Source organism: Mirounga angustirostris, unplaced genomic scaffold, assembly GCF_029215605.1.
Source record: "Mirounga angustirostris isolate CCGP_5_RB_7025 unplaced genomic scaffold, mMirAng1.0.hap1 SCAF_3, whole genome shotgun sequence".
Taxonomy (NCBI): Eukaryota; Metazoa; Chordata; class Mammalia; order Carnivora; family Phocidae; genus Mirounga; species Mirounga angustirostris.
In genome coordinates, this window is record NW_026991711.1 from 14784087 (window position 1) to 14811716 (window position 27630).

At 38.2% G+C, this 27630-nt stretch overlaps 1 protein-coding gene across 4 annotated transcripts in view; it reads left to right on the top strand.

Moving 5' to 3' along the window:
* UGGT2 (UDP-glucose glycoprotein glucosyltransferase 2) overlaps positions 1-27630 on the top strand; it is a 178558-nt gene that overhangs the window by 93447 nt on the left and 57481 nt on the right. For all 4 annotated transcript variants that reach the window (XM_045869607.1, XM_064585944.1, XM_064585946.1 and 1 more), the window contains 7 exons: positions 867-998; positions 10785-10949; positions 11302-11425; positions 11521-11619; positions 13951-14045; positions 18738-18944; positions 22797-22928. In XM_045869607.1, coding sequence (XP_045725563.1) covers positions 867-998; positions 10785-10949; positions 11302-11425; positions 11521-11619; positions 13951-14045; positions 18738-18944; positions 22797-22928 — 954 coding nt within the window. The remainder of the gene's footprint in view (positions 1-866; positions 999-10784; positions 10950-11301; positions 11426-11520; positions 11620-13950; positions 14046-18737; positions 18945-22796; positions 22929-27630) is intronic.

Below are 27630 nucleotides of genomic sequence, written 5' to 3' on the forward strand. Positions count from 1 at the left end.
TCTGAGCAGGGGGGGAAGAATGGAGGTACAGAGGAAACCTAGTTAAGATCTTTACTGGAGAGCAATCAGGAATGAAAATAAAGCCTTTCTGAAATAAGCCATTTAAAATATTTTATATAGGGGTGCCTGGGTGGCTCAGTCGGTTGGGTGTCTGCCTTTGGTTCAGGTCATGATCCAGGGGTCCTGGGATTAGGCTCCATGTCTGTCCGGCTCCCTGCTCAGCGAGGAGCCTGCTTCTCCCTCTGCCTGCTGCGCCCCCCGCTTGTGCTCTCTGTCACTACCTCTGTCTCTCTCTCTCTCAAATAAATAAATAAAATCTTTTAAAAATATATTTTATATATACCTTTTTAAATGAAGGGAGCCGGGACACCTGGGTGGCTCAGATGGTTAAGCATCTGCCTTCAGCTCAGGTCATGATCCCAGGGTACTGGGATCGAGCCCCACATGGGAGACTCTGCTCAGCAGGTAACCTGCTTTTCCCTCTCCCTCTGCCACTCTCCCCTGCTCGTGCTCTCTCTTTCTCTCTCAAGTGAATAAATAAAATCTTAAAAAAAGAAAAAGGGAGCTATTATTTTGCCGGGAATCACAGTGTCTAGTTTGATCAAAATGGACCATAACATAAATTTGTTCTGGTATTTTGAAAGCTATAGAATATTCACAAAACTATTTCTATTGGAGATGATATATTGTGTGGTTAAAATGATTTATCTGTGTGGGTGGGGGATGTGTGTATATATGTACATATGTGGTATACTTAGAACTTACAAAGTATAAAGTATATTTTATATAAATCTGCATGCTCAGGGAAAGAAAGAAAACTAATTGCCATAAGATGAAAATTAATGATAAGATCTTTATTTCTACAGATGTACCAAAAAGTGAAGAATGACAATATGCTCACTGTAGACAATGTGAAGAGTGTTCTCCTAAATCTATTTCCAGATGCTAATATTTGGGATATTTTGGGAATTCATTCTAAATATGACAATGACAGAAAGGTAAGTTGAAATGCAAATTTTCAAAAATATGATCCAAGAAACTTTCACTATAATCTCATGAATAAATGATCTCAATATAGTTAACTCATGATTTGGGTTTTAGACCCTCAGAAAGAAGGGAAGTTTAACACCTCTGAATGATGCAAGTTGTATACGAGTACTCAAATTGCCATTGTTAACCTTTTGAAAAGTATGAGAGACGAGAATTGTCAGGATTTACAGGATAGGAAACTTGAATGTAGAAATTTTTTTTTCTTTTTTTTAATTTGAGACAGAGCACAAGTGGGGAGGAGGGTCAGAGGGAGAAGCAGGCTCCACGCTGAGCAGGGAGCCCGATGTGGGGCTCAATCCCAGGACCCCAAGATCATGACCTGAGCCAAAGGCAGACGCTTAACCTACAGAGCCACCCAGGTGCCCTGAATGTAGAATATTAAAGAATGTAATTTGTACTTTCTTAGGAAGAAATGGAAAGCTGGCTTTTTAGATAAATGCTAGGACAAGAACCAAACTTGGGGAGATGGAGCATCACTGGGGCTGAATTTCTCATGCCCATACAGATTTCAAGTGTTTTAGATGGGTTCTTGCATTTTATAAGAGTTTTTAGACCGCAGATCTGGTCCTGTCTCCATGCTAACCATTGAAGGTCAGAATCATTGGCTTTGTAACGTCCCACCTGACTCAGCCCCTGTTTAACTCCTTAGTCTCACCTCTCATGACTCTTTCCTTGCTCTTCTGTTCTTGCGCAGGCAGACTAGTTCAGGTTCCCGAATGGGTTCCTACTTCTCACCAGAGGGCCTCCATGTGCTTGTTCCCACCATTGGTTCGTGCAGCCTGCCTCCCTTCTCTTCTAGCTTGTGTGTGCTTCTCTGTGGCTCTTGGCTTTAATGTTACTTTGGGGGAAAAGTAACATTTTGGGAGGAACTTCTGGGAAGCCTTTTCTAACCCTCCACCTGAGATTAAGTTGCTCATGCTAGCACCACATGCTAATACTGCACACTCCTGCATAATGCTGGTTATAGTGGGCTGTTCATTACCTGCCTTCTCCCTGGACTGAATCTTCCCTGGGAGCAGGGATCATGTCTCCTGCTGGGTCTTGCAGGCCCAGTGCCCAGCGACTGGAACATAGTGTGTCGTCAGTAAACATCTCCTGAATGACGTGACTGAGGAGGCAGGGCCATCTGAGAACGAGGGTTATGTTGTAGGATGGAACTTCACGAGAGCAGTGAGGTTTTAGAAATTGCTGCTCTGGGGGCTAGGAAAGGCGGCACGGTGAAGCCATGTATAAAAATGGCTATGATGCCGAATTCCTGCTGGAGTTGCCTACCATAAATTTACAGGAGCATCAGTCTCTTTCTTTTTAAAGAAAGTCCAAAATACCAGGCATATGAATGAAGGAAGGTAGCTAGATAAAGTGCTGTGAGGCTGAAACGTTAGGAGCTGGATGTGGTATTGGCATAAGAGGCCCAGAGCCTGTGAGGAGACCTCTGGGGCATGTGTAGGCTGCTTGGAAATGGAAGCAAAGCCGCAAAGCCAGGAAGCCAGAGGTCTGGGGGTCCCAGTACAATTGAAAAGCCAGTGTGGTAGGAATTAGGGATTGTTTTTAGTTCTGTAAGAATGGTTTTCCAAATGATAATTTCTAAACTGAGAACGAGTTTCATTGCTATTTTTCATTACGATATTTTCATATAATGAAAAACAAAACTAAAAAGCAACCAAGATGAACTTTCTTTTGGGGCCAAAGTTGCATGGAGGCATCTCTTATAATAAAATGATCACGGACTAAGGAAATTTAGAAAGAAAATTATTTTTTATAAGTACTCTTCAGGTACTCTTATGGGGAGAAGGAACACAAATTTCCTGTAGTGATTATATAAACTCATGGAATAGAAAAGCAGTGAGTTTTTATATATTAAGGATCCTATTTGCACAGGTTGAAAGCAAAAGGTTGCACCATTTGGGTTTTAATATCAGCTGAAGTAATTACCTGGAAGTAATTCCATACTTAGACCTTACATGCTGTGCTTTTCTTTCTCTTTCTTCTTTTTTAATAGAAGTGGGCTCTTCTCTGCTTGCTACTCACTGGTAGAGCACAATTTCTATTCAGACCTTACCTTCCTTAAGGACTGACACTTGTGCAAGAGTCATATCTATTAAGCATGACTGATAGATGCATAATGGTGATACTAAGAACCACTTCTTATGCGAGAGTAAAAATTTTTTTCTGATTGATTTGCCCTCTTTTAAAATGAGTCTGATACTACTTACTGATTTTTTACTAAGTTGTGTATGCTTTGTTTCTTAAGAACCCTTCTCTGGTTCAAATCAGTTATATATTTAAAGCCTTTTATAACACCTGTGTACCTGAGGCTGTTAAGTGCATTAAAATAAAATACGTTCCTAAGAACAGCTGGTAAGAAATATTCAAGCTGTTTATTTCAGTGTAATATATTGATATTAAATAATAATAATAATTATTATTATTTATAATAATAATAATTTATAATAATAAAATATTATTCATAATCTAACTTGTAGGTGGAAAGAAATGGATTCATTTACTTGTGTCTGTTGTAGGTAAATATAACAGTAATATCTGCTGTGATACAAGTGAATTTGAGATATTACGCAGCCAAAACATGATACTTATTATCAGATGCCATAAAAATGTCGTCTGAATAAACACCATATTACCCTCAAATATTGGAATTCACAACCCAATAGCATCGTTTCCCATTAATTGCCTTTCTTGCCTTTCATACCATATGTGGATATAAATGTCATTTCCAACTGGACTATACTTCAAGAAAAGGACTCCTATTCTTTTGTATTCCTCCAGTTTTGTATTTGCAAGTCCTAAGTTTTAGATATATTTGCTGAGTTCCTGTTATGGTAACTGGGGCTTGAGCTCCCTTCTACCTCCCTACCTTCGCTTGCTCTCTCCAAGTCCAGGGCCATTACTTAAAATATTTAAAAACTGTTCTGGCTTCAAGAGCAGCCAGTCAGAGAGTCAACCGGAGGCAGATCCCGAGCTGGAGTGGAGTCTTTAGGCCCTTGTGCTGACGGTCACCCTGTAGTGGCTGAATTGTGTTGACCTTGAGGGTCTGGGAAAGAGGTCAAAGTGCTTCTTATGGGCGATCACCGTCCCAGGACAGCAGCTATTTACCAACTGGTACAGATATATTTCAATACGTCGAGAAGTGGTAAAGCCTGTCCAGTGCAAGCCAGCTGATTATCAGGTCTGTTTTTAACACATTTTGGTTAAGTGAATACTTAGTGTGTGTGACTTTTTAAATATTCCTTGCTTAGTAAATCAAATACTATGATTGTCTTTCCATTTTTTAGCAACTTGTTTTTTTTAACTTTAAAAATTACTTCGTTTTTTTTTTTTTTACCCATTTCCCATAGTATTCTTCTTTATTGCAAATGTATCCAGATAGTAGATAGGACAGATAACCTATCCAGAAATTTTCTTACAAATAAACACAGCAGTTAACAAACGAGCACCTTCTTCACTCACACCAGCCCCTTGAATGCCCTTCCGTAGCCATGCCCACTCTTTCTCTAAAGTGAACTGGTCATGCTTTGGACCTGAATGAATACAGCTTCCTTCCTTTCTGGGTGTGCCATTGCCACTTCATTTTACAGGTCTCTGCTTTATCTCTGGTTTTGTGAGTACTATACCTTTCCTATTTATGATTTATTTCTGATTTTATTCCTCTCCCAGGTAAACATGCATGATAGAAAAAATATTTTAACTCTTTTGTGGTTAAAAATCTTATGCTACATTTCCATCTTATTGGTAGTTGGACTGGATGATCCTTTTTCTTCCAAGTTTTGGAGGCTGTCTTTTCTGTCTCCTATCTCCTAGTAGGCTACGGAGACCAGTGTTATCATTCTGATTTTAATTCCTCTGTCTTTCTGCTTTATTTAATTATGTATTTGTCCAGTTTGAAAGCTTTCTCCCTGGTGTTTGGAAATTTCATGACGGTATGTCTTTGTATTGATCCTCTTTCAATCAGTGTATTGGGCATTTGGTGAGGTCCTTCTACTGGAGATTTGTGTCCATCAATTCTGGGAATTTCTTTATTTCTCTAATGTTTTCCTTCATTTTTTTCTGTCCTTTCTGAATCTTCTCAGGTGAGTCTCTGTTTGCTTTTTCTTCTTTTTGTATTCCTTTGTCCTTTTCATTCAATTTTTTAAAATTCTCTGGAGATCTTTCTTCTATCCTATTCCTGTTTTATAACATTCAGTTTTTCTTTCATGGACACAGTATTTTTTTTTTAATCTAAGAATGTTAATTTTGTGATGTGTTCTCCCTGCATTACCTCTGCCCTCTACAGCTTCCCTTTTTTCATTCGTTTTGATTTCTCTCTTTTGTGTTTGAAGCATTTGTCAAATGTCTTATGATATCCGGTTATCTTTCCACACGTAAGTATGAAACCCTAAAAAGCTGACGACAAATACAAAGTTCTTATGAGTTGGTGAGCCTCACTTGGGGAGCTGAGCTGACTTTCTCGATTAAAGCAGATTCTTCAAATAAGAATTCTTTATTTTGCTCTTAGAAGGAGTACATGTGGCAGACAAGAGGGTGGAGAGGGTGCACGTGTCGAAGGTGAGGGCACAGGATATGTGCGGGAATGGATGTGGTCACCTCCTGGGTGTGAAGGATGGGCACTCTCCTTTAATCTCCCGCCTGGTCTCCATCCCCTTTCTCTGCCTGCTGTCACCCAGGCTAGCCTTTGTGATTCAATTTCTGCAGAGAATAAGAAAAGCAGGACACTGTGGCTTTGCAGCATTGAGAGACAGGCCTTGAGAGGCAACTACCCTGTGTGCAGACTCTCGGCCATTTGGGCACTCTGCTCTTGTCCTCCCTCTAGGGCACTGAGTGTCTCCAGGGATGCCGAAAAATGTTCATGTTCTCTTCTGTCTAAACAGATGTGACTTCGCTTTTTACTTTGCTTACCTACTTTTTATCTTTTCTCCTGTTTTTTCTTGACCCTTGTGGGCTCATATTTTCTATTATTATATTCTCACTTCAGTGAAATGTGTGAGGAGAGGAGAGATGAGCATGTGTGTGGATAAATCTACCATATTTAATCAGAAACCCACTTTTACTCTTAAAGAGTTAATAGTGAAATGAGTATTTTTGTGGTGTTACTATTTTAAGGTGTCTGCAGTCATTGTCTACTAAAGTTAGAAATGTTAAGGATTTTTGTAAAGATTGAGGACACTGAACACTCCTCAGAAATATTAAGTTCCGTTTTTTTTAGTGTGTGAGTACACGCTTCCCCTTAAAGCTCCCGTTTTACTGCTCTCCTTCCCTGCGGCTGTCCTATAACGATGATCTGCAGCTTCAGTGTCCTGTTGGCCCATTTTCCCCAAATCTGTCCAACCTCTAATTTAAGCCAGACTCTGTGTTACTTGAGAGCCCTTCAGTCATGCTTAGTCTCCCCCGCTCCCTGCCCCTCCCAAACATTCTAGACATTCATCAGTCCCCTAAGCCCCTTTTCCAGCTTGCTCTCCAGGCCTAGAAAATCATTCTAACTCCTCCATCACAAAGAAAAGAAATGAGTTTAGGCCTTCATTCTCTAAACTCATGTTCCTATAATTTTCTCTCTTCATCTAAACTTTATCTGCCCTTTCAAGAGATATTTATTGAGTACTTACAATGTTCTAAGCGCAGTAGGTAAAAGAATAGAGCAAATTTTAGCAAAACAAAATAAAAATGTAATAGAACAGAGAGACAAATTCAAAGAAATGAAAATAAGAATAAATGGTAAACAAGTAGAGACTCAATCCAGAAGACTCAGGAAGAACAGAGAAAACAACAGGAAGGAAAGCATCAGAGAAATAACACAATGAAATCCCCGAGACTGATGGACACAAGTATTGGCTGGAAGGGGCCCACCAGACACATAGCACATAGAATGAGGGGAGAAGTGCTCTGAGGGTGGACATGAAGAATTCGTCTCTGAGTCCTGAAGTAGGAGGAAGAGCCGGGTGCAAGAAAACAAAGTGACAGGAGATTAACCTCCCAGAGAAAAATGTCAGGAGGTCCTGAGTCGTGAAGAAGTACGGAGAAGCTGGTGTTGCCGCCGTATGGATAGCAGCCAGGTGTTGTGTTTGTGTCGTGGAGGGAAGTTCACAGGGTGAGCTGGAGAAGTAGGGGGCCGGCTTGCACAGTGAACAATATTAAATTGAACTCAGAACAGTGAAACACCTTGGCAACAGTAAAAAATCTGAGAAGATATTAAGCAATGAAGAGACTGCGACCTGCTTTATTTTGAAAGGGCATTGTCCGTTATTTTGAAGCGATTGTTGGAGGGTAAAAGTGTATGGGGTTGTCTGTAGCTCAGAAGAGGGAAGGCGACTGGAACTGCCCTGCGGCTCTTAGAAATGGCAAGAAAGACCATGAAATCCAAGAGTGTGCGGGCACCGTGTATGTGTTTCTTGTGTCCCCGAATGCTGCCGGAAGTTCCCTTTGGGTCCTGTCACTGCCACCAGATCTGTTCAATAACAAAAATTCAACCCAGTAAGTTTTAAAGATCTAACTGGCTTTTTAAAATGATTCATGACTAGGACTGCATCCCGTCTAGCAAATAGAGGGATGTTCTGAGGAGTTAAACCAAGTGGAAGGTTTTATAGGAGGGTGGGGCAGGAATGTTATTAGCAAAAGACAAACCATAAGAGACTCTTAGTCTCAGGAAACAAACTGAGGGTTGCTGGAGTGGAGGGGGGTGGGAGGGATGGGGTGGCTGGGTGATGGACATTGGGGAGGGTAAGTACTATGGTGAGCGCTGTGAATTATGTAAGATGAATGAATCACAGACCTGTACCCCTGAAACAAATAATACATTATATGTTAATAAAATAAATTTAAAAAAAAAAGGGGATTGTTTCGGGCAAGGTGGCTTTCCTTTAGGGGCAAAGCAAGGGTCTTACCAGGCAGACTACCTCATCTATCTTTGGGGGATGGAGAGGGCCCATGTGGCGGACTCATTGGTACTGATCTGATGGGAAAATTCCTGACTGATGGGTTAAGACTACATTTCTGAGGGAGACTGAAGCTGCAGTTAGATTGGGTATTAAGCCCCTGTTTAGGAACTCAGTCTGGCAGGGCTAAAATTATAAAATTCAGTGTCATTGGCTTATTTGTGGTATTTGTTGTAATTAAAGCTTTCGGAATGGACAGGTTGCCTAATTAGAAATCACAGAGTAAATCAAAAGAGGGCCTGTATTTCTAGCAGAGACCTCTTTCTTGGGTCCATACCCATGTATGCAGCTACCTGGGGCTTGCCCATAAGCATCTTAAAAGAATCCGAAACCAAGCCCATCATCTTCCTTGGGACCCCAAACATTTTTTTCTTCTTTATGCCCTATCCTAGAGGGTAGCATCGTCATTCACCCTGGCTACCGATGCTAGAAGTCTCATCGTCATCCTAACCTACTGCTTCTCTCATACCATCCCAAACAATACGTTGTTAGGTTCTGTCCATCCTGCCAGCTGAATGTTTCAGAAACTTGCTCATTCTCCCCTTGCGCATTACCATGAATTTCTGTTTGGCTCTTGCTTTTTCTTCCCCACACTAGTGCAGGAGTCCCTGACCAACATTCCCAGGGCATGCTCTCCCATGCCCTTCTTTCTCACCACTGCCACTGTGGTCTTTTTTTAAATACGCAAATCTGATCATATTACTTATCATTATTTACCCTCTTTCTAGACGGAACTGACCATGCCCTCCTTGGTAGCCCTGGATGCTATGTTCACACTTGTTTTTAATGTACCCATCTACATTAAAGGATAGAATTTGCATTTTATTTATATGCATTCATAAGCCTAATATACCATAAGTGCCCAATAATTGCAGAGATAATAGTGATTAAGGGTTCAGACTCTTGGTCAGAGAGCTCTAAGTACAAATTTTGTTTCTAAAATGCAGTAGCAACACAAGAAAAAAAACAGGTGTTGGTGGGGATGCAGAGAAAGGGGAACCCTCTTACAATGTTGGAGGGAATGCAAGCTGGTGCAGCCACTCTGGAAAACTGTATGGAGGTTCCTCAAAAAGTTAAAAATAGAACTACCCTACGCCCAGCAATTACACTACTAGGTATTTACCCAAAGGATACCAAAATACTGATTGGAAGGGATACATGCACCCCGATGTTTATAGCAGTTTTATCAACAATAGCCATATTATGGAAAGAGCCCAAATGTTCATCGACTGAAGATGTGGTATATATATATATATATATATATATATGTATGTATGTATATATATATATATATATGTACAATGGAATATTATTCAGCCATAAAAAGAATGACATCTTGCATTTGCAACGATGTGGATGGAGCTACAGCAATTATGCTAAGTGAAATAAGTCAGAGAAAGACAAATGCCGTATGATTTCACTCACATGTGGAATTTAAGAAACAAAACAGATGAACATGGCGGGGGTAGAAAAGAGGCAAACCAGGAAACAGACTCTCAACAGAACAAACTGAGGGTTGCTGGAGAGGAGGTGGGTGGGGGGATGGGTTAACTGGGTGATGGGCTTTAAGGAGGGCACTTGTGATAAGCACTGGGTGTTGTATGTAAGTGACGAATCACTAAATTCTACACCAGAAACTAATATTACAGTTAACTGTTATCTAACCAGAATTTAAGTAAAAACATGAAAAATTAAAAAAAAATTTTCAAATAAAATGCAGTAGCTGGGTGGTGCTGGAGGTCATACGTCATCATCTGTGAAATGGATGTGATGGTAGTACTTAGCTTCACAGAGTAATTTTGAGAATGTTGGCAATAATAATTATAATAATACATAGTTTTGAATAGCAAATGAATTGTTTAGTCACACTTTATCACTCACAAGATAAAATCCAGATGTTGAGCACCTTCAGGATCTGGTCTCTGCCCCTGTATCTGACCACACCCACATATGTAACTCTGCCCACTGTAGACACAGAAAATTACTGGCCATTGCCTAAAGATGCTGTATTCTCTCCTCCCCTCCATTCCTTGCTATGCTGTCTCGCTTCCCATGGAATATCTTTTTCCAGTTTATCTTCCTGGCAAATGTTTACTCATCCTTTAAGACTTTCCATGCCACTCCTTCCCAGAGGCTTCTCTGACCCCTTCCTCTCCTTACTCAAGCTTGGCTAGACGTTTCTTTCTGGCTCCCAGAGAAGCGCGTGCATACATCTATTTTGTGTCTGTGTGAACCGCTTGAGGGCAGACTTTCAGCTCTGTATTCACAGTGTGTAGCCTCGTGCCGATGGCATGAATTCAGCAGATGTTTATTAAACAAATGAATGCAGGGATGAATGACTCTCTGATACAGGTAAATGGTGTTTTGGTTTTTGTTTTTGTTTTTTTAATGTTACACTCTATACAAGGGTCAGCAAATCCTGCCCGCCCACTGCCTGCCTTTACATACACAGTTTTCTTGGGACCTAGCGGTGGGTATGCATCCAGGTGTTGGGTATCACAGCTGGATGGCAGCATCAGAACTGTGTCGTTGAGACAGAGTTTGGATGGCCCACAAAGTCTGAAATGGGTACTAGCTGGCCCTTTACAGAAAAAGCTACCTGATTCTTGCTTTATGTGGGTAAATTACTTTCCTTTAAAAAATGTTTGGAAAGGACAAGTGAAATCAGCAAAGTTCACATTTTTTTCTATGGCGTATAAAAATGTGGCAGTTTCCGTCCCTTGTTTTTCATATGCATTTCTTTTCCAGACAACCATATTCAGTTTAACTCTCTGGCATTTTTGAACTAAATAGGAAGGAGCAAGCTTTTATAAGATGACTGGTCTGGGTCCTTTGCCTCAAGCCCTTTATAATGGAGAACCCTTTAAGCTCGAACAGCGGAATACTGAAGAGCTGGAAACAAGTGTTCTTCACAGAATGATGGATGCAACCATAAATTTACAGAAGGAAGTTTTCATGGTAGGTGAGCATTTATGAGAAAATACATGATAAATGATGTTTAAAAATGATTTTTTGTATTAAAACATCTTTTCATGGCAAAAATTCCCATCCTGATCACTTAGTAGTTTCTTTAAAAGTAGTAATTAGTTAATTAAGTTTACCTGTGCATAATTGAATCAACTGCTTTATTGGAAAGAAAATTCAAATTTTTACAGGCAAATTTGTTGTAAAATTTATTGTATGAATCCTAATTGCCTACATTATTTATTTATTATTTTAGATGAAGTAGTTAAGTGTATTCTGTGCAAAACTTTAAAATATATACATATAAATTGCCTAGGTTACCTAAGTAATATTTTTGTTGTTGTAGGGCACATTAAATGATCGAACAAATGTAATTGATTTCCTTATGGAAAAGAATAATGTTGTACCCCGTTTAAATCCTTTGATTTTGCACACAAAATGGCAGTACCTTAATTTAATACCCACATCAGGTAAAATAATCCTTCCATATACTTTCTACAAATGTTTATTGAGTTGTGAATGTTTTATTAATTGGTTATTTAACATTTAATATGAAAATTTTCAGTAACTGCTGATGTTGAAGATTTCTCTACGTTCTTTTTCTTGGATTCACAAGATAAGAGTGCTGTAATAGCAGAGAACATGTATTATTTAACCCAAGAAGGTAATAAGCATATTTTATTTTCCTGACTTTATTCCTAAAGTAGCAAAATTTGTAATTTTAGTAAGGTGGTTGCATAATGAATTTGTATGTTGCTATTTGACTAGGGGTCTGGTTTTCAAGGGAGTCTGTAGTTTGTTAGGATATAAGCATTGTGCTGAGAAACTGCCTTTGACCCTACTGGATCATACATGCACAAGAGTTCATCTTGGTTTTTTGCCTTTTCTCAAAGCAAGCTATTCCATTTTTCACCTTTTTAGAAAGTGGTAAAACCCTTTCAGGACTGTGTTAACTGACACTTTATACTGCATGAATAAGAGTATAAATCCCAGATCAGAGGAGAGTAGTTCCACACATTGATTAAACAACATCTGGATTTTTTGCGTATGTTGAGGATTATAACAAAGGAGGGGAGACCGATACAGGAAGGTACTTGGAAATACGGATTTATCCTGGACAGGGGAGTCTGCAGTGGGTCCGTCCGCATGTTTATTAGAGGACAGTGACTTATTCAGATAGACAAAGGTAGAGTTTGGTTGGTTTTGTTTCGTTTTGTTTTGTTTGACCATCTTTGCTCTAGAGAGAAAAATGAGAGCCGATACACGTAAGATAAGAGAAGGCAGCTTTTTATCTCGGGGTATAAAGCAGTCATCTAACAATGAGAGTGATCTCAAGATAGGATGAACTGTGTAGTAAGGGGTATATTTTTATATATGAGAGTTTTAAGCAGAAGCCACACAGCCAGTTTTTTATAATGCTGTGGGGTCAAGTGTGGACCAGATCGCCACAGAATCATTTTCTAACAGATCCTTGATTTTATGTTCATAAAGTGGTCTGTCTCCAAGAAATCCAACAAATAATAAAATATAATGCAGTTCTGTGTTATGGCAGAGTAAGGTCCTGACTATGTTTAGTGAAGAGAAAAGGAAACAGAAACAGGGAATAAAAAATAGGAGAAATCTATTTATCAGGTTCTGGGATGTATTTCGAAAATTGTCTCTCAGAGTAAGTTAGCCTATAATTAATGCCCTTTGTTAAATCTCTAACAATTTAAAAGAATATTAACTGAGAAACACCTACTTTCCTCTTTCTTGCAATTATGTAAATGTGTAAAGAAATAATGGTTGTGAGAAATTTACTTAGCACTTCTGAAATATTTCTCAATTTACTATGATGGTAAAAGTGCTGGTGTTAAGAAGGCATTAAAATTCTTTACTTTTCTTTGAAAAGAACGTACCACTACTGCCTTACTCTTAAGTTGCTTCAATGTGGACTCAATGTTAACCTTCTTTTTGTTACAGTTTTTATATAATATTGTATAGATATTCCTGAGTATGGTAGTAACTGTAACCTCACTTCTATTCAGGAGTAAGTTTTTGGTATAGCAGATTTTTTGCACTTGTTTTAAGTAGGTCATGTGATCAGAGGGACTAATTTTTCTATAGGTTTTAATGATGGCTAGAAAAGTATTATTTCAGATGACAGATGCTGAGCCTAGGTGAAATTAAACCCATTTAACTGACTTCAGAATTAAAAATTGTTTCTCTTCGTTGCTTCCAAATTTTCAAATTTTTCTGAAGAAAATAACTGTATTGCTGTTGATGGCACAAGATGATGTAGATTAGACCAAGTTAATGATAGCCAGACGTTTTGAAGTAAATGAATTGTAAGCTAATAAAATATTGCTGTTTTAATATCTACTGATAAGTTTTATTGTATCTAGTTTTACATATAGTGGGGTATAAGTATCAGTTTAAAAAGAATGTAGCTGTAGCTGGAAGATAGTTTTGCTTGCCAACACTGAAAACATAATAAGCATAATGTAATTTTTGTCTACTAATAAAAGTATTCCACAGATATGTCCCATAGGGACTATTCTTTCTTTTTGGCATCTGAGTTTCTATAAACCTATAGAACACTCTTCTAGTATTTTTATATGCATGTCAGTGTATGTGCATGTGTGCATAATCTTTAACAATATTTGCGTATTTTTAAAAAATTAAGTTTAATATTTTAATACTTTTTAATGTATGTTGTTAACTAGAAATGTTCCCTGCTTTTAGCTTGATTTTTAAAAGAGGTAGTTTGGGGGCACCTGGGTGGCTCAGTCGTTAAGCATCTGCCTTCGCCTCAGGTCATGATCCCAGGGTCCTGGGATCGAGCCCCGCATTGGGCTCCCTGCTCTGCGGGGAGCCTGCTTCTCCCTCTCCCACTCCCCCTGTTTGTGTTCCCTCTCTCTCGCTGTGCCTCTCTGTCAAAAAAAGAAAATCTTTAAAAAAAATAAAAATAAAAAAATAAAAGAGGTAGTTTGACTAAACTATTTGAAACTTTCAGAGGATGATGTAATTTCTTCAGTTACTCTCTGGATTATTGCTGATTTTGACAAACCATCTGGGCGAAAACTACTGTTTAATGCATTAAAATTCATGGTGAGTATTTAGATATTCTTACTATAAAAATTTTAATTTTTTGTTAATTCTGAGAAAGCCAAGTGAAGAACATGCATTAAATCTTTATTCCCCTCCATATTAACATTTTAAGTACCTCAAGTTGTTGCTAAGGAAACTTAAGACAGGAACTCCCCCTCAAAATTCCTATGTTCAAATCTAATCTGCAGTGTGATGGTATTTGGAAGTGGGACCTTGAGGAAGTAATTAGGTCATGAGGTAAAGCCCTAATGAATGGGATTAGTGGTCTTGTAAGAAGAGGTCAGAGAGCCTTGCTCACTCTCTTTCCATCTTGTGTAGATACAAGGACAAATCAATAGTCTGTAACCTGGAAGAGGGTCCTCACCAGAACCTGACCAGGCTAGCACCTGATCTCAGGTTTCCAGTCTCCAGAACTGTAGGAAATAAATTTCAGTTCCGTTGTTGCCACCCTGTTTGTGGTTACTTTGTTGTAGCAGCCAAAACTAAGATTTAGCAGTTATAAAAAGGCTATTAAATCAGAGTGAATGGTTCTAGACCCTACCATTACATCGATGACCCCAAATCTGCTTTTTACCAATAGCAATAATAGCAATTCGTAATAGAAATTTTTCATCACGTTATCAGGCAGCACTTTATTTCTCTGAATATTTAAGAAAAAACAAATTTATCTCACTGAAGAGTATTTTAAGCCTTAAATCAACCTTAATTATTTTGTTATTAGAGAATTACAAACCAATATACTTCAGTAGGATACATTTCTATATAGAGCACCTGGGTGGCTCAGTCAGTTAAGCGTCTGACTCTTGATTCCAGCTCAGGTCATGACCTAGGGTTCATGGGATTGAGTCCTGGTTGGGCTCTGTACTGGGTGTGGAGCCTGCTTAAGATTCTCTCCCCCTCCCAACTGTCATTCTCTCTAAGAAAAACAAGCAAAGAAAATCCAAAAAACTCTTATAACCTTCTCTATTTCTATGGGAGCATAAAAATCTGTCTAGATTAAAAACACCTAAGAAACATAAACCAAAACATTTTATGAAATTGTTTTATATTAGCTAAGTGTAAATCTGTTGCTGATAACAAATTACCCTATAACTTAATGGCTTAAAACAACAAACATTTCTTTTTCCCAGTGTCTGGGGTTTAAAAATTCAGGAGTGACTCAGCTGAGTAAGTACAAAGCATGAGTACAAAGAAGTGGGGATTATTAGGGGCCATCTGGAGGTGCTCTACCACATCAAAAATAGTTAATACATGTTAAACAAAGTATAACATCAGCTAGGAGAATTTTCATGTCATGTTAGATAATCTCAGAACATACTGTGGCCTTCTTTAAGTGGTCTTCAGACCAGCACATTCCAAAAAGTGGTATTTGGGATCTATGGAATACGTCACTTCTTCCTTCTCTTTCTTCTCAAGAATTTCTGGTAGCATGTTCTTTGCAAGGCTGACAGACTGCCTTTTCCCAATAGTTACAATGGTGTCCCACATTTCTCTGAGGATCTATTAATTTTTGTTCATTCTTTTTACATTCTATTTTTTAGATTCTAGTTCTATGGATTTATCTTTAAACTCAGTGACTCTTCCTTCTGCCAACTCAAATCTGTTGAACCCCTCTGAATGAACTTTTCATTTCAGTTATTTTACTTTTCAACTCCAGAATTTCCATTTGGTTCTTTTTTATAATTTCTATCTCTTTCTTATTATTCTCAGTGTAATAACTATTATTACCATACTCTCCTTTAATTCTTTAAACATGGTTCCCTTTAATTCTTTGAACATATTTATATGTTTGTTAAGACCATTATCTAAGGCCCCTCAAAGATAGTTTCTAATGCTTGGTATTTTTCCTTTGCATAAATCATACTCTACTGTTTAACTGCTTATCTCATAATTTTTTATTGAAAACCAAACATTTTAGATAATACAGAGCACATATGGATACCAATATCACCTCATCCCCAGGGTTACCCGTTGTTTGTTTGATCATTCGTTTATTTGTTTAGTGATGTGACTGAGCTAATTCTGTTGTCTGTTTCCCTCTCATTGTTTATCTCTGATGTTCCTGCTTAGACTTTTTTCCTTGTTTTTATCTTTTATCTTGGTTTCCTAGAGACTGCCTCTGAGTCAGCAAAAGCCAGTTACCGCTCAAAGTTTGTGCTTAAGTCCCCGTAAGTGGTTAGATGTTCACCGTTTACTGTTGGATGTGTACTTGACTTAAAGGCTACTTTCCCAGTTCAGGGATTTTATGATTTTGCCCCACATTCACCCATGGAATAATGTCTTGGAATTTCTCTTTCTCATTACTCCTGAGAAGATCCAGCCTTTGGCATGAAGTCTTCCAGACTGCCCAGAATAGATTTAATAATTATTTTTAAACCTGCCTTCCTCGGAGTTGCCTGGTCAAAGTAGCTTTTTCTCTTTTTTTAAGGTTTTATTTATTTATTTCAGAGAGAGAGAGAGAGAGATCACGAGCAGGGGGGAAGGGTAGAGGGAGAAACAGACTCCCCATTGAGCAGGGAGCCCGATGCGGGACTTGATCCCAGGACCCCGGGATCATGACCTGAGCCGAAGGCAGACGCTTAACCAACTGAGCCGCCCAGGCGCCCTCAGAGTAGCTTTTTATTCAGCAGTGTTTATTCAGGGAATGCCTCCAAGTGTGTCCCCTGCCTCATTCCCATTTTCCTAAATGGGGCCATTGTAGAATATATGCAGTTTTACAGACCCTTAGGGATGAATGTGATCCCAGGACAGCTCTTTTCATCTGTCTCTTTCTCTGATTCTCTCTGTTAGACCTGTGGCTGCTCTATCATTTCAATGAACATTTTCTTACCTGGAGGACCATATAAGAACAGGCTCCAGATGGGATTTCACCAACAGGCTGTAATTTGCTGACTCTGAATCTAGTTCATTAATTGAATTATCTGTGGTATCAGCTCTGAGTTTCATTCTTTCATTCTTTCCAGTATTATATTTTCAGCCTCTCATTTTCATTTCATTTTAGCCAGCTTGTTTTTAACTTCTGCCTTTATCTTACTGGGGCCTCTCCTTATGGCTCTCTGGGTCTGTTTTTTGAAGACCATGTTCTCTGGGTCTGTTTTTTGAAGACCATGTTTTCTTTCAAAACTACACAAAGTTCAAAAGACTGATGTAATGAACACTTACATACCTAACACCTAGATTCTATAATTGTTAACATCTTGCCATATTTGGTTTATCTAATTAACTGTTTGTGGGGGGAAGGGCAGGAATGGTCTAGATCATTTTAAAGTAAGTTGTAGAAATCAGGGGCGCCTGGGTGGCTCAGTCGTTGGGCATCTGCCTTCAGCTCAGGTCATGATCCCAGGGTCCTGGGATCGAGTTCCGCATCAGGCTCCTTGCTCGGTGAGGAGCCTGCTTCTCCCTCTCCCACTCCCCCTGCTTGTGTACCCTCTCTCGCTGTCTCTCTCTGTCAAATAGATAAATGAAATCTTAAAAAAAAAAAAAAAGTTGTAGAAATCAGCATATATCATCCCTTAATACTTCAACATGCATTTTCCAAGAATTAGGGTATTCTTCTACGTAACTGCAATACCACTCTCACATTGTTAGTACTAAGTCTTCATTAAATTGTTCCCACAAAGATGTCTTTTCTTTTTTCAAACCAGGACCCAAACATTTTTCCCACAATGCATTTCATTATTAAATTTCATTAGTTTCTTTTATTGTAAAACAGTAACATCTACATTTTGTCTGGTGACTTTTTAAAGAGACCAAGCTAGTTGCTTTGTAGAAAAATCCCACATTCTGAATTTCACTGTTTGTTTGTTTGTTTTCTTGTAGTATTTTTAACTTGTTCTTTAGCCCTTACATCTTCTCTGTACTGGAAGTTATGTCTGAAGCTTAATTAGATTCAGCTTCAACATGTTCTGGCAAGAAGACTTCATGGCTGGTGCTGTATTCTTCTTGCTCTGTTTGTAGAGTACCAAAATGAAAAAAAAATTCAAATGCCCAGCATCAGTAGAACAGATAAAATAGAGTATATTCATATCATGGAATTCTGTACAATCCTAAAAAGTAAAGTAACTACAGCCACACAAAACAATGTTGATAAATCTCACAATCAATATGTTAAGTGGAAACAGAACAGGAAAGAATACACACCATAGGATTATATTTATATGAAGTTCAAAATAGATTACATGTTTAACGATGAAACTTAGGTGATAAACCAGAAAGAAGCAAGAATGATACAACCAATAAATAACAGGGTAGTGGTTGTTTCTAGAAAAGTGGGAAGGTGTAGTAACGGGCAGGGTATATGAGAGATGACTTTAGGTTGCCTACTAGAGTGCTCTGTTTCTCCACCCGAATTATAGTTTTATGGGCTAATTTCATTGAGTTCTACACTTATGTTTTGTGTCTTGTTTTATATGTGTTACTTCACACACAAAAAGAGGTTAGACAACATTGCATTCTAAAACACTCTTTATACAAAGAGGTGAAGCTCTTAGAGTTACTACAATGGCTGTTTTTAGGCTATGTTAGTAGGTGCACATTCAGGACAGTCCACATAGAAAGATGCTGTGTGGTAAATCATCTACAGTGAAACATACTGTGTGGTAAACTGAACAAACTTGATGAGAAAGAAAAAAGTTCAGCTGTACAAAGATATGCGAGATACTGATCTTTTTCACCTATAAATGTGTTTTGCAGAAAACAAGTGTTCATAGTCGGTTGGGGGTTATTTATAATCCTACTTCAAAAATAAATGAAGAGAACACAGCTATTTCTAGAGGAGTTTTGGCAGCTTTTCTTACACAGAAAAACAGCTTTTTGAGAAACTTTCTCAGGAAACTGGCAAGGGAAGAAACTGCTACGGCTATTTACTCCGGAGAAAAAATTAAAACATTTCTTACTGAGGTCAGTAGCTATTTGTTTGGAATAATAAGTATCTGTTGCATATTTAAGAAGTGTAAGCCAGTGTTACCATGTTCCTGAAAAACATCAATAAATAAGTATAATCAACTGGGCATAATAAACATTCCTTCATACGGGAAAAAGATAAATATTAAACGATATGACTTTGCATCAAGGCTTTTAGCAAACCAAATATTACTACTACCACTTTGTGATCCTTGAAGTTGATGGCATTCTGGTTAGCACATGTACTTAAATGAAAAATGGGAGTTAAAGGATTATGTAAATAATAGGTATTTCCCTGAAGGGATCCAGTATGAGGGAAATTCTAAAGATGGAAGATGATCCTCAAGAAGGAAGATTCATTAATCCTTTCAAAAATATTTTCTGATTGTCTGCCAGACGGTGGAGATACACTTGTGAACAAGGCAGATATATTGAGTCCCTGTTTTTGTGAAGCTTACATGATAGTAGGAAGGACAGACAAACTGAATGGTACTAGAACAATATAAAGAAACAAGAGGGTAGATAGTTTGAGGGATGCTCTTTTAGCTGGAGTGGTCAGGGAAGGCATCTCTAAAGAGTTTACATTTAAGCAGAGGTCTGAAATGAGAAATCAAGCCATGGAAAATCTGCGAGAAGAATGTACCAGATTCAGGAACACAGTAAGTCTAAAGGACTGCTACAGCGATCAGCTTTCCAGGTTTGAGGTATAGGCAGAAGACCATTATGAGCAAAATAGAGACAGTGATGTGGCAAGTACAAGGAGATGAGGTCAGGAACAGAACCCAGTTATCTCAAGCACCTATCAGCCATGGTAAGGAACTGAAGTCTTTCCTGAGTATAATGGGAAACCATTGAGGAATCTTGAAGAAGTGAGTAATCTTTAAAAAGATGACTCTGGATGCCATGTGAAGATTTGGTAGCAGGCAGACAAGAGTGGAAATAAGATGAACAGTTAGAATGCTATTGCAATAATCCAGGCAAGAAATAATGGTGTCTTGGACTAGGTACTAGTGGTAGAGATAGTGAGGCAGTTGGCGCATAGTATTTGTTACAACTCTAGTCAACAGGATTAGCTGATCAATTGTATGTGACATAAAATGTAATATCCTTAAATTTTAGCTTGAGTGGCTTGAGTTGATGGTGGTGTCTTTTTTTTGAGATGGGTAAGTCTAGATGAAGAGAAGATTTGGACACATAAGGGATCAAGAGTTAAGTCTGTACATGTTGGAGATTCCTGTTGGACATTCAAGTGGAGATGTTGGGTTGACAATTGAGTTAATGAGTGTAGAAATCAATTCAGGGTTGTCGGGGTATTTTTAGAGTCAGACACTTTGAGAGTTACCAATATTCTATATAACTTAAAGCCAAGAAACTGGATCAGATACCTCAGGAGTGAGTTGGGCGAGAGAAGAGAGGCTGAAAGCAGAGCCCTGGAACATTCCAACATATAGAAGTATGCAAGAAAAGGATGATCCAGTAAAGGAGACAGATGGAGCAGCCAACAAGTTAGGAAGATAACCAGGAGTGTATGGTATCCTGAAAGTCAGTTGGAGAAAATATTTCAAGGAGGGAATGATCAGCTATGCCAGACGTTCCTGAAATTAGGCTTCATAATTGACCATTTACTTGTTAAGGTGGTCATTGATGAGAATTGTTTCAGTGGAATAGTAGGTATAAAAGTAAACTAGATTGAAAAGAGAATGGGAAACCAGGAAATAGAGATAGTGAGTATAGGTAGCTCTTTTAAGAAACTTTAATTTTACCACAAACAGAAATATTTTGTATCTAGAACGGGACTTGAGGTCAAGAATTTCTAAACTGGGGAGATGTCACTGTTTTGTATGCTAATGGACACAGTCCATCCAAACAATGAGAAAGGATGATACAGAGAGATGGGAGCAGAGTTAGGAGCAAAGTTCTTGAGTAGAGAAGAGGTGCCAGGATCCAGTGGACAAGTGTTAACTGTTGGTCTTAAGAAAAGGAACTGTTCATCTGTTTTAACCAGAAGGAATGCAGAATGTGTGGGCATGGTTGCAGAAGGGTAGATTTATTTGGTGGTAGCAGGATGAAGTACTTCTAATTATATTCATTTTCAAAAGAAATTCCAGTCATTGCCAATTATTAGAGTAAGAGTAGGTATTATTAGAGGTTTGAGGAAAGAGGAGAAAATGCCACATATTTTTTATTATTCTGAAAGTGAGCACATGAATTAAATATATTAGCATGGGAAGGTTTCTGAGGACCCACTTGATGTTAGTGACCCAAATTGAAAGTGAGATCAGTATTAGTTGCATGTTTTTCTCTAGCTGTATTAACAGTTTGGTTCTAGTTGCAGGGGAAGCAGAGTTGTGTTTAAACAGAGTTGGGGAATTGCCAGGTGAATGTGAATTCAGGGAAGCATTCAAGGGAGCGAAGCATGGAAGGTTTTTGTTGTGGTAAGGGACTTTGTGGTGTAACTCATATAGGAGGAAAACTATGGGAGGTACGATGGACAGTAGATAAGTGGTAGGGGTGGAGGACTGAAAGGATTGAGTAATGGTTGGTCTGGTGACACTAGGTTGCATGAGCTGGAAATTCAGGAGCTTGTGGTCAGAGACGGGATGACTGAGATGGAGATTTTGGAAGTAAGCAGGATCTAAGGCTGCACTGTCCACTACTGTATCCACTAGCTAAATGTGGTTCTTTAAAACTTAAAATTAAGTTAAAATTTAAATTCTGGCACGTGTGGTGATGAGCACTGGGTGTTATACTCAACTAATGAATCGTTGAGCACCACATCAAAAACTAATGATGTACTACATGCTGGCTAATTGAACATAATAATAAATTTTTTAGAATTAATTAAATAAATAAATAATATAAATTCTGTGCCCCAGTCATACTAGCCACGTTTTAAGTGCTCAGTGACCATCCATGGCTGTGGCTGCCATATTGGACAGTGCAGTGGAACATTCCTACCATCGTGGGAACACCCAAGAACCTGTTAGAAGTTCAAAATTTAGGGCGCCTGGGTGGCTCAGTTGGTTAAGCAACTGCCTTCGGCTCAGGTCATGATCCTGGAGTCCTGGGATCGAGTCCCGCATCCGGCTCCCCGCTCAGCAGGGAGTCTGCTTCTCCCTCTGACCCTCCTTCCTCTCCTGCTCTCTGTCTCTCATTCTCTCTCTCAAATAAATAAATAAAATCTTAAAAAAAAAAAAAGTTCAAAATTTAAGGCCTCACCCTGGATCTTCCGAAGTAGGAACTACATTTTAACAAGGCACCAGGTGATGGCACATTGAAGTTTGATAAGTACTGATAAGGAGAAATGTGTCTTAGTGTGAAGATGTGAAGAACCTATTCGTGGTTTATTTTCTATGAATGTTCATATATTTTTTTTACTTTAACCAAGGGTTACTTGTGTATTTCAGAAATAAAATGCATTATTACTAAATTGGTTTTGTGAGATTGGTAGAATGAGGTTAGAGAGGGTATTTCTATTTTAGACAGTTGTTTTTACCGAGTGTACCAAATGGGGGTACTGAGTTCAGAATTTAATAAACATTTGTTCCATTTCTTTAATGTTAAATTTTATTTACATTGATGTCCCCTAGCATATTACTAATCAATAATCCACCTGAAATTTTCAAAGAATGGATGACATATGATATCTACTTGTAACAAGATGTACAGATACCATAATTGACTTGGAAGAAATATTCTTTTTTTAGTGTTGCAGAAGAAAATAGTACTTTTAAAAATCAAGATTTAGAATAATTTCAAATTTTGCATCAATATATTAAAGTAGGCTTTAAGAAAATGATTTAATATATTTTCTCTTACTAATTACATCCTTCTTAATCTATGCTTTAGGGGATGGATAAGAATGCTTTTGAGAAAAAATATAACACTGTTGGAGTGAATATTTTCCAAACTCATCAGCTGTTCTGTCAAGATGTACTTAAGTTGCGTCCTGGAGAGATAGGTATTGTCAGCAATGGGAAAGTAAGTAGAAAAAGCGGTTGCTCACTCTTCTGTGGACCTATGATGGGGGTCTCAGGTTTGTTTCTGTCCCAACACACCTGCTGCAGCACTTGCAGAGGATGGGGCTCCTATGCTGGACGCACCACACAGGTCTCAGTGTGAATGGAAGGGCACACTCCCACATCCCCCAGGGAGGGCATCGTTGAATGTGGTGGGTAAGAATGTCTCCTGGGGGTTGCTTTTGTTTTGCTGTAATACAAGTGCTAGAAAGAACAACTTAGTATCCACTACAACACTGAGACTGAGAACCACTGTTGTAATGGGGGCAGAAAGTACCCTGTGACACGTTTTTCTTCTTACAGCTTTTCTCTACAATTGATTGTTAACTTCCAAAAGTATTGAATTGTTATTTTTGAGGTATAAAGTAATAGTTATTAATGTAATCATTAAAATCTATAAGAAAAGTCACTCTTACTCCTACCCTCCTAATAAAATTTATTATTAATAGTTTATTGTTTTACCTTCTAACCCTTTTTTCTACTCTACATAGCCATGTCTGGTTTGTAAAAATACATAATTGTAATCCTATTATGTATATATGTATGTATAATTTATATCACTTTTTTCTCTTGGTACATCAGAAACATTTTTCTCGTTAATTAGAGAATCTTTATAGAACTACAGAATTCATGATGAGATCTACTTATTTTTTGAGTATGAGAATCTGGTTTTATTTCTCAGGAATGATTTAAGTCTTAAAAAATTGAATCTGGTGCTTAGATTTGTTAAGATATCAACCAATGCAATGTGTTTGACATATCTTTGCTTGAACTACCAAATTATATGTACCTAAATTGTCTTCCAAGCTATAATACACTCTTAACGTTTTCTTTGTTTTCTACATTTTTTTAAGATTCAGAGAGAGTGCATTCATGAGCAGAGGGGTGAGAGAGGAAGAGGGAGAGGGAGAAGCAGGGTCCCCGCTTAGCAGGGAGCCCAACAACGTGGGGCTCAATCCCAGAACCCTGGATCACAACCTGAGCCGAAGGCAGATGCTTAACTGACTGAGCCACCCAGGCGCCCATTTTCTACATTTCGCTATGTTTTATTACCATATCATGTTCCCTTAAAATTATGCTATTCTTTCTTACTTGAATCTATAAACACTAGGAATTGGAGAATAGTGAGGGACTCATATTTGCAAGACTTCCCAGATCAAATATATCTGCTTCAGTGTAGCAATTTTCAAGCTAATTGCATTAGCTCCTAAAGGTTCATCTTTGTACAGTGCTGTTTTACAAATCAGTGAGGACAGTTGTCTTATATTATTACAGTAATACAAAGTATTTGTGAATTTGATAGTGAGGTATTTGGAAGCCAAGAAATTGCATTGCTTTTTCTTTTTAACAGTTGCTTTGGGAAGAAATGTAGCTTTTTAGAACAGTTTTATAGTATGTGGCTATCTTTGGCTCTGTCTGGCATTTTAAGGGATAAAGAGTAAAAAATTACACCTGATGTATCTAGTACCTTGCCTTTTGGTAATACATTATGAAAAAGCTCCCCTATGTTTTCTTTGTCATTGTTTAATGTAATTCATAAGTTGTCATCAATTTTAGTGATAACAAATGTTAGCTATAGTTATGTTTATTTTTCCTAGAATAAAGGTTTCTCCTCATTTTCCTTGAAATTTACAAAACTAATCAGATCCTAAGGGCACCTGGGTGGCTCCATCAGTTAAGCCTCCAACTCCTGATTTCGGCTCAGGTCATAATCTCAGGGTCATGAGACTGAGCCCCATGTCAGGCTCCACGCTCAGCACGGGGTCTGCTTGAGTTCTCCCTCTCTCTCTCTAAATAAAATCTTGAAAAAAAAAAAAATTCAGATCCTAATTTTGCACCAGCTGTGAACCAAACATTCTTCTAGGTTCTGAGAGTATAGTAGTGAACAAACATGTTTTCATGAAGTTTATATTTTGGTGGGCAGCAACAGAGAACAAGTAACATCCTTATTGATAAGGTGTCATTTGGAGAGAACCAGAGGAGGTGAGGGAGCACGCCATGTGGAATATCTGGAAGAAGAATGTTCTAGATAGAGGGAACAGTAAGGACAAAGGTCCCACGGTGAGATGATTGCTGTATGTTCTAGGAATAGCAGGTACAAAGAGAGTGGTCTGAAGAGAAGCTCCAAGAAGTAGCTGCCTACCAGATGATGTAGGGTTTTATAGACCGTTTAAGAACTCCTGCTTTATGCTAAATGAGTCATGAAGCACATAGTTCTGGACAGAGGACTGACATAATCTGACTTATGTTTTATTTGGATCTCTAGTGGCTGTTATGTTGAGAATAAACTGTAGGGAATCAGGAAGCCAGTTGGGAGCTATTTCAGTAGTCCAGGGGAGAGATGCTGGTGGCTTGGACCAGAATGGCTCTCGTGGAGGTAGTAGAGGAGTGGCTGTGGGATATATTTTGGAGGAAGAGTGAACAGGAATTGCTGACAGACTTGACGTGGGATGTGAGAGAACTGTGTAACTGGCAGAGTGGAGTTGCCCTGTATTAAGGTGAGGAAGTCTGCAGACAGAGTGGGGTTGTTGAGGAGGAGTGGAAAGGGAAAGAGAGTTCATTCTGTACATAGGAAGAGTTCAGTGGTCAGGTCTGGACCTCCACTGAAGCTTGTTGGGTTGGCAATTGAACGTATGAGTTGAATTCAGGGGAGAGGTTGGGGCTGGAGATGGATATTAAGTCAAATTATGTTGACTTTTGTGTTCATAGAAAAATTATAATTTTATTATTTTTTATTTATGGAACTGTGATTCAAATTGAAAAGTATATCTGAAAAGAAGTACTGTGATTTATGAGCTGTCATTTAATACTTAGCTTATTACTCTGTCTCAGAGTAATGCTTAAAAAGCACAATAATCACAGCAATTGTAGCAGATAGTTACAACTCTGAACCAGATAGTTCAGTGCTTGAAATCTGACATTTTAGAATGAGTCTTCATTCTGAACCTGTCCAAACGTTTGTTAGAACTGGAACAGACTCAACGTCAAATTGTTTAATGTAATGATTAAAACTGGGGGCAGCAATCATCTATACTTTCTTACTATATGCTCAAGAATTAAAAAATTATTTTTAGTATTAAATAAAATGCTAAATAACTCTGTTACTATAATTACAATAAATTTACTGTTATTAACTTACATGTTTACAAATTGGTGAAAGACGAGGGGTAGCAGAGGGTAGAGAAACAAGCAAGGCCTTTTTCTTAGCCAAACAAGTCTGGATTCAAATTCCATTTGCACCATTAATTATATGACCTCTATGAGACTTGGTTTGGAAATGTCATTTGGACAGAGGGAATGATGATATCTATTTTACAGAGTTGTCAGAGATTAAACATACTATTAAACCTAAAGCACATAAAACAGCCACAGACAGTAAATTTTCAATAAATATTAATTCCTGTTTTCTCTTTTACTTTATTTTTTATTTTTTATTTTTTTAAAGATTTTATTTATTTATTTGAGAGAGAGAATGAGATAGAGAGCATGAGGGGGGCAGGGTCAGAGGGAGAAGCAGACTCCCTGCCAAGCAGGGAGCCCGATGCGGGACTCGATCCAGGGACTCCAGGACCATGACCTGAGCTGAAGGCAGTCGCTTAACCAACTGAGCCACCCAGGCGCCCGTCCTGTTTTCTCTTTTAAATATTTGAAGGCTGTTATAAGAAGTAGTGGATACATTTGTAGTCTCGATTTGCATTACGCTTGATGAGAGAATAGAATCAAGGCCAGTTGCTGAGACCCCCATGAGTGTAGAGAGATTTTTAGCTCAGTACATGGATGAACACTCTGAGTTTTCTAAAATATTAATGAGCTGTCAAAGGAGGTAATGCATTTCTATTACAACAGTTATTCTGTATAACTGAAAGATCACATTTCCCAAGTGTTGTAAAAAAGATGGATAGGTTGGATAGGCACAGGTTTAATTGTGTTTTTACAGGATTTTCAAGTTCAATGTTCCTTTTTCCCAACTTGGACATTATGTGAATTTTATACTATTTAAGTTACCTTATTCCACAAATATTGCATTCAACTTTAAGTAGAATTAAGACACAAAAGAATCAAGTTTCTCCCAGCTGTTTCACACTGTACTTACATAGGTGAAATATAACCACTTCTCTGGTGGATTTTGATCAGTGAAGATAGCCAATCTAATGAACCCCTTAAAATAATTTGAGATTGTATTTCCTTTTTCTTAGTTATTAACAAAAGTGCTGCAATCACTAGAGGTAGTATAGATAAAATTCAGCTCTTTTTCAAGCCTCTGCTAGTCATAGTCCATAAAATACAACTTTGAAAGTGCTTTCAAAGTTATCTTAAAAGGAGTACCAAATCTTGAGGCAATGAAATGTTTATATGTGTACTTTTAGTTTTTTAGTGCCCATTTTTTGCATTTTTAAGAGCCCGTGTTTTATGTTTAAAGTGAAACATGGTATTTGTCTAGCTGGAATGCTGACATCCCAGCTCATATCATCTGTGATATCAGCAAATGAGAAGAGATTCAAGAACTTTATCAATTTTTAGAAAATATTAATTGCACAAGCAGATGAAAGGCAAGTGAGAAAGTCTGCTATAACCATTTATTCTGGTCTTTTTACCAAGAAAAAAAAAATACTCTGGACAATATTCTAGTTGTTGGTCATTAAGTGTAGTTGTTTAGTGCATAA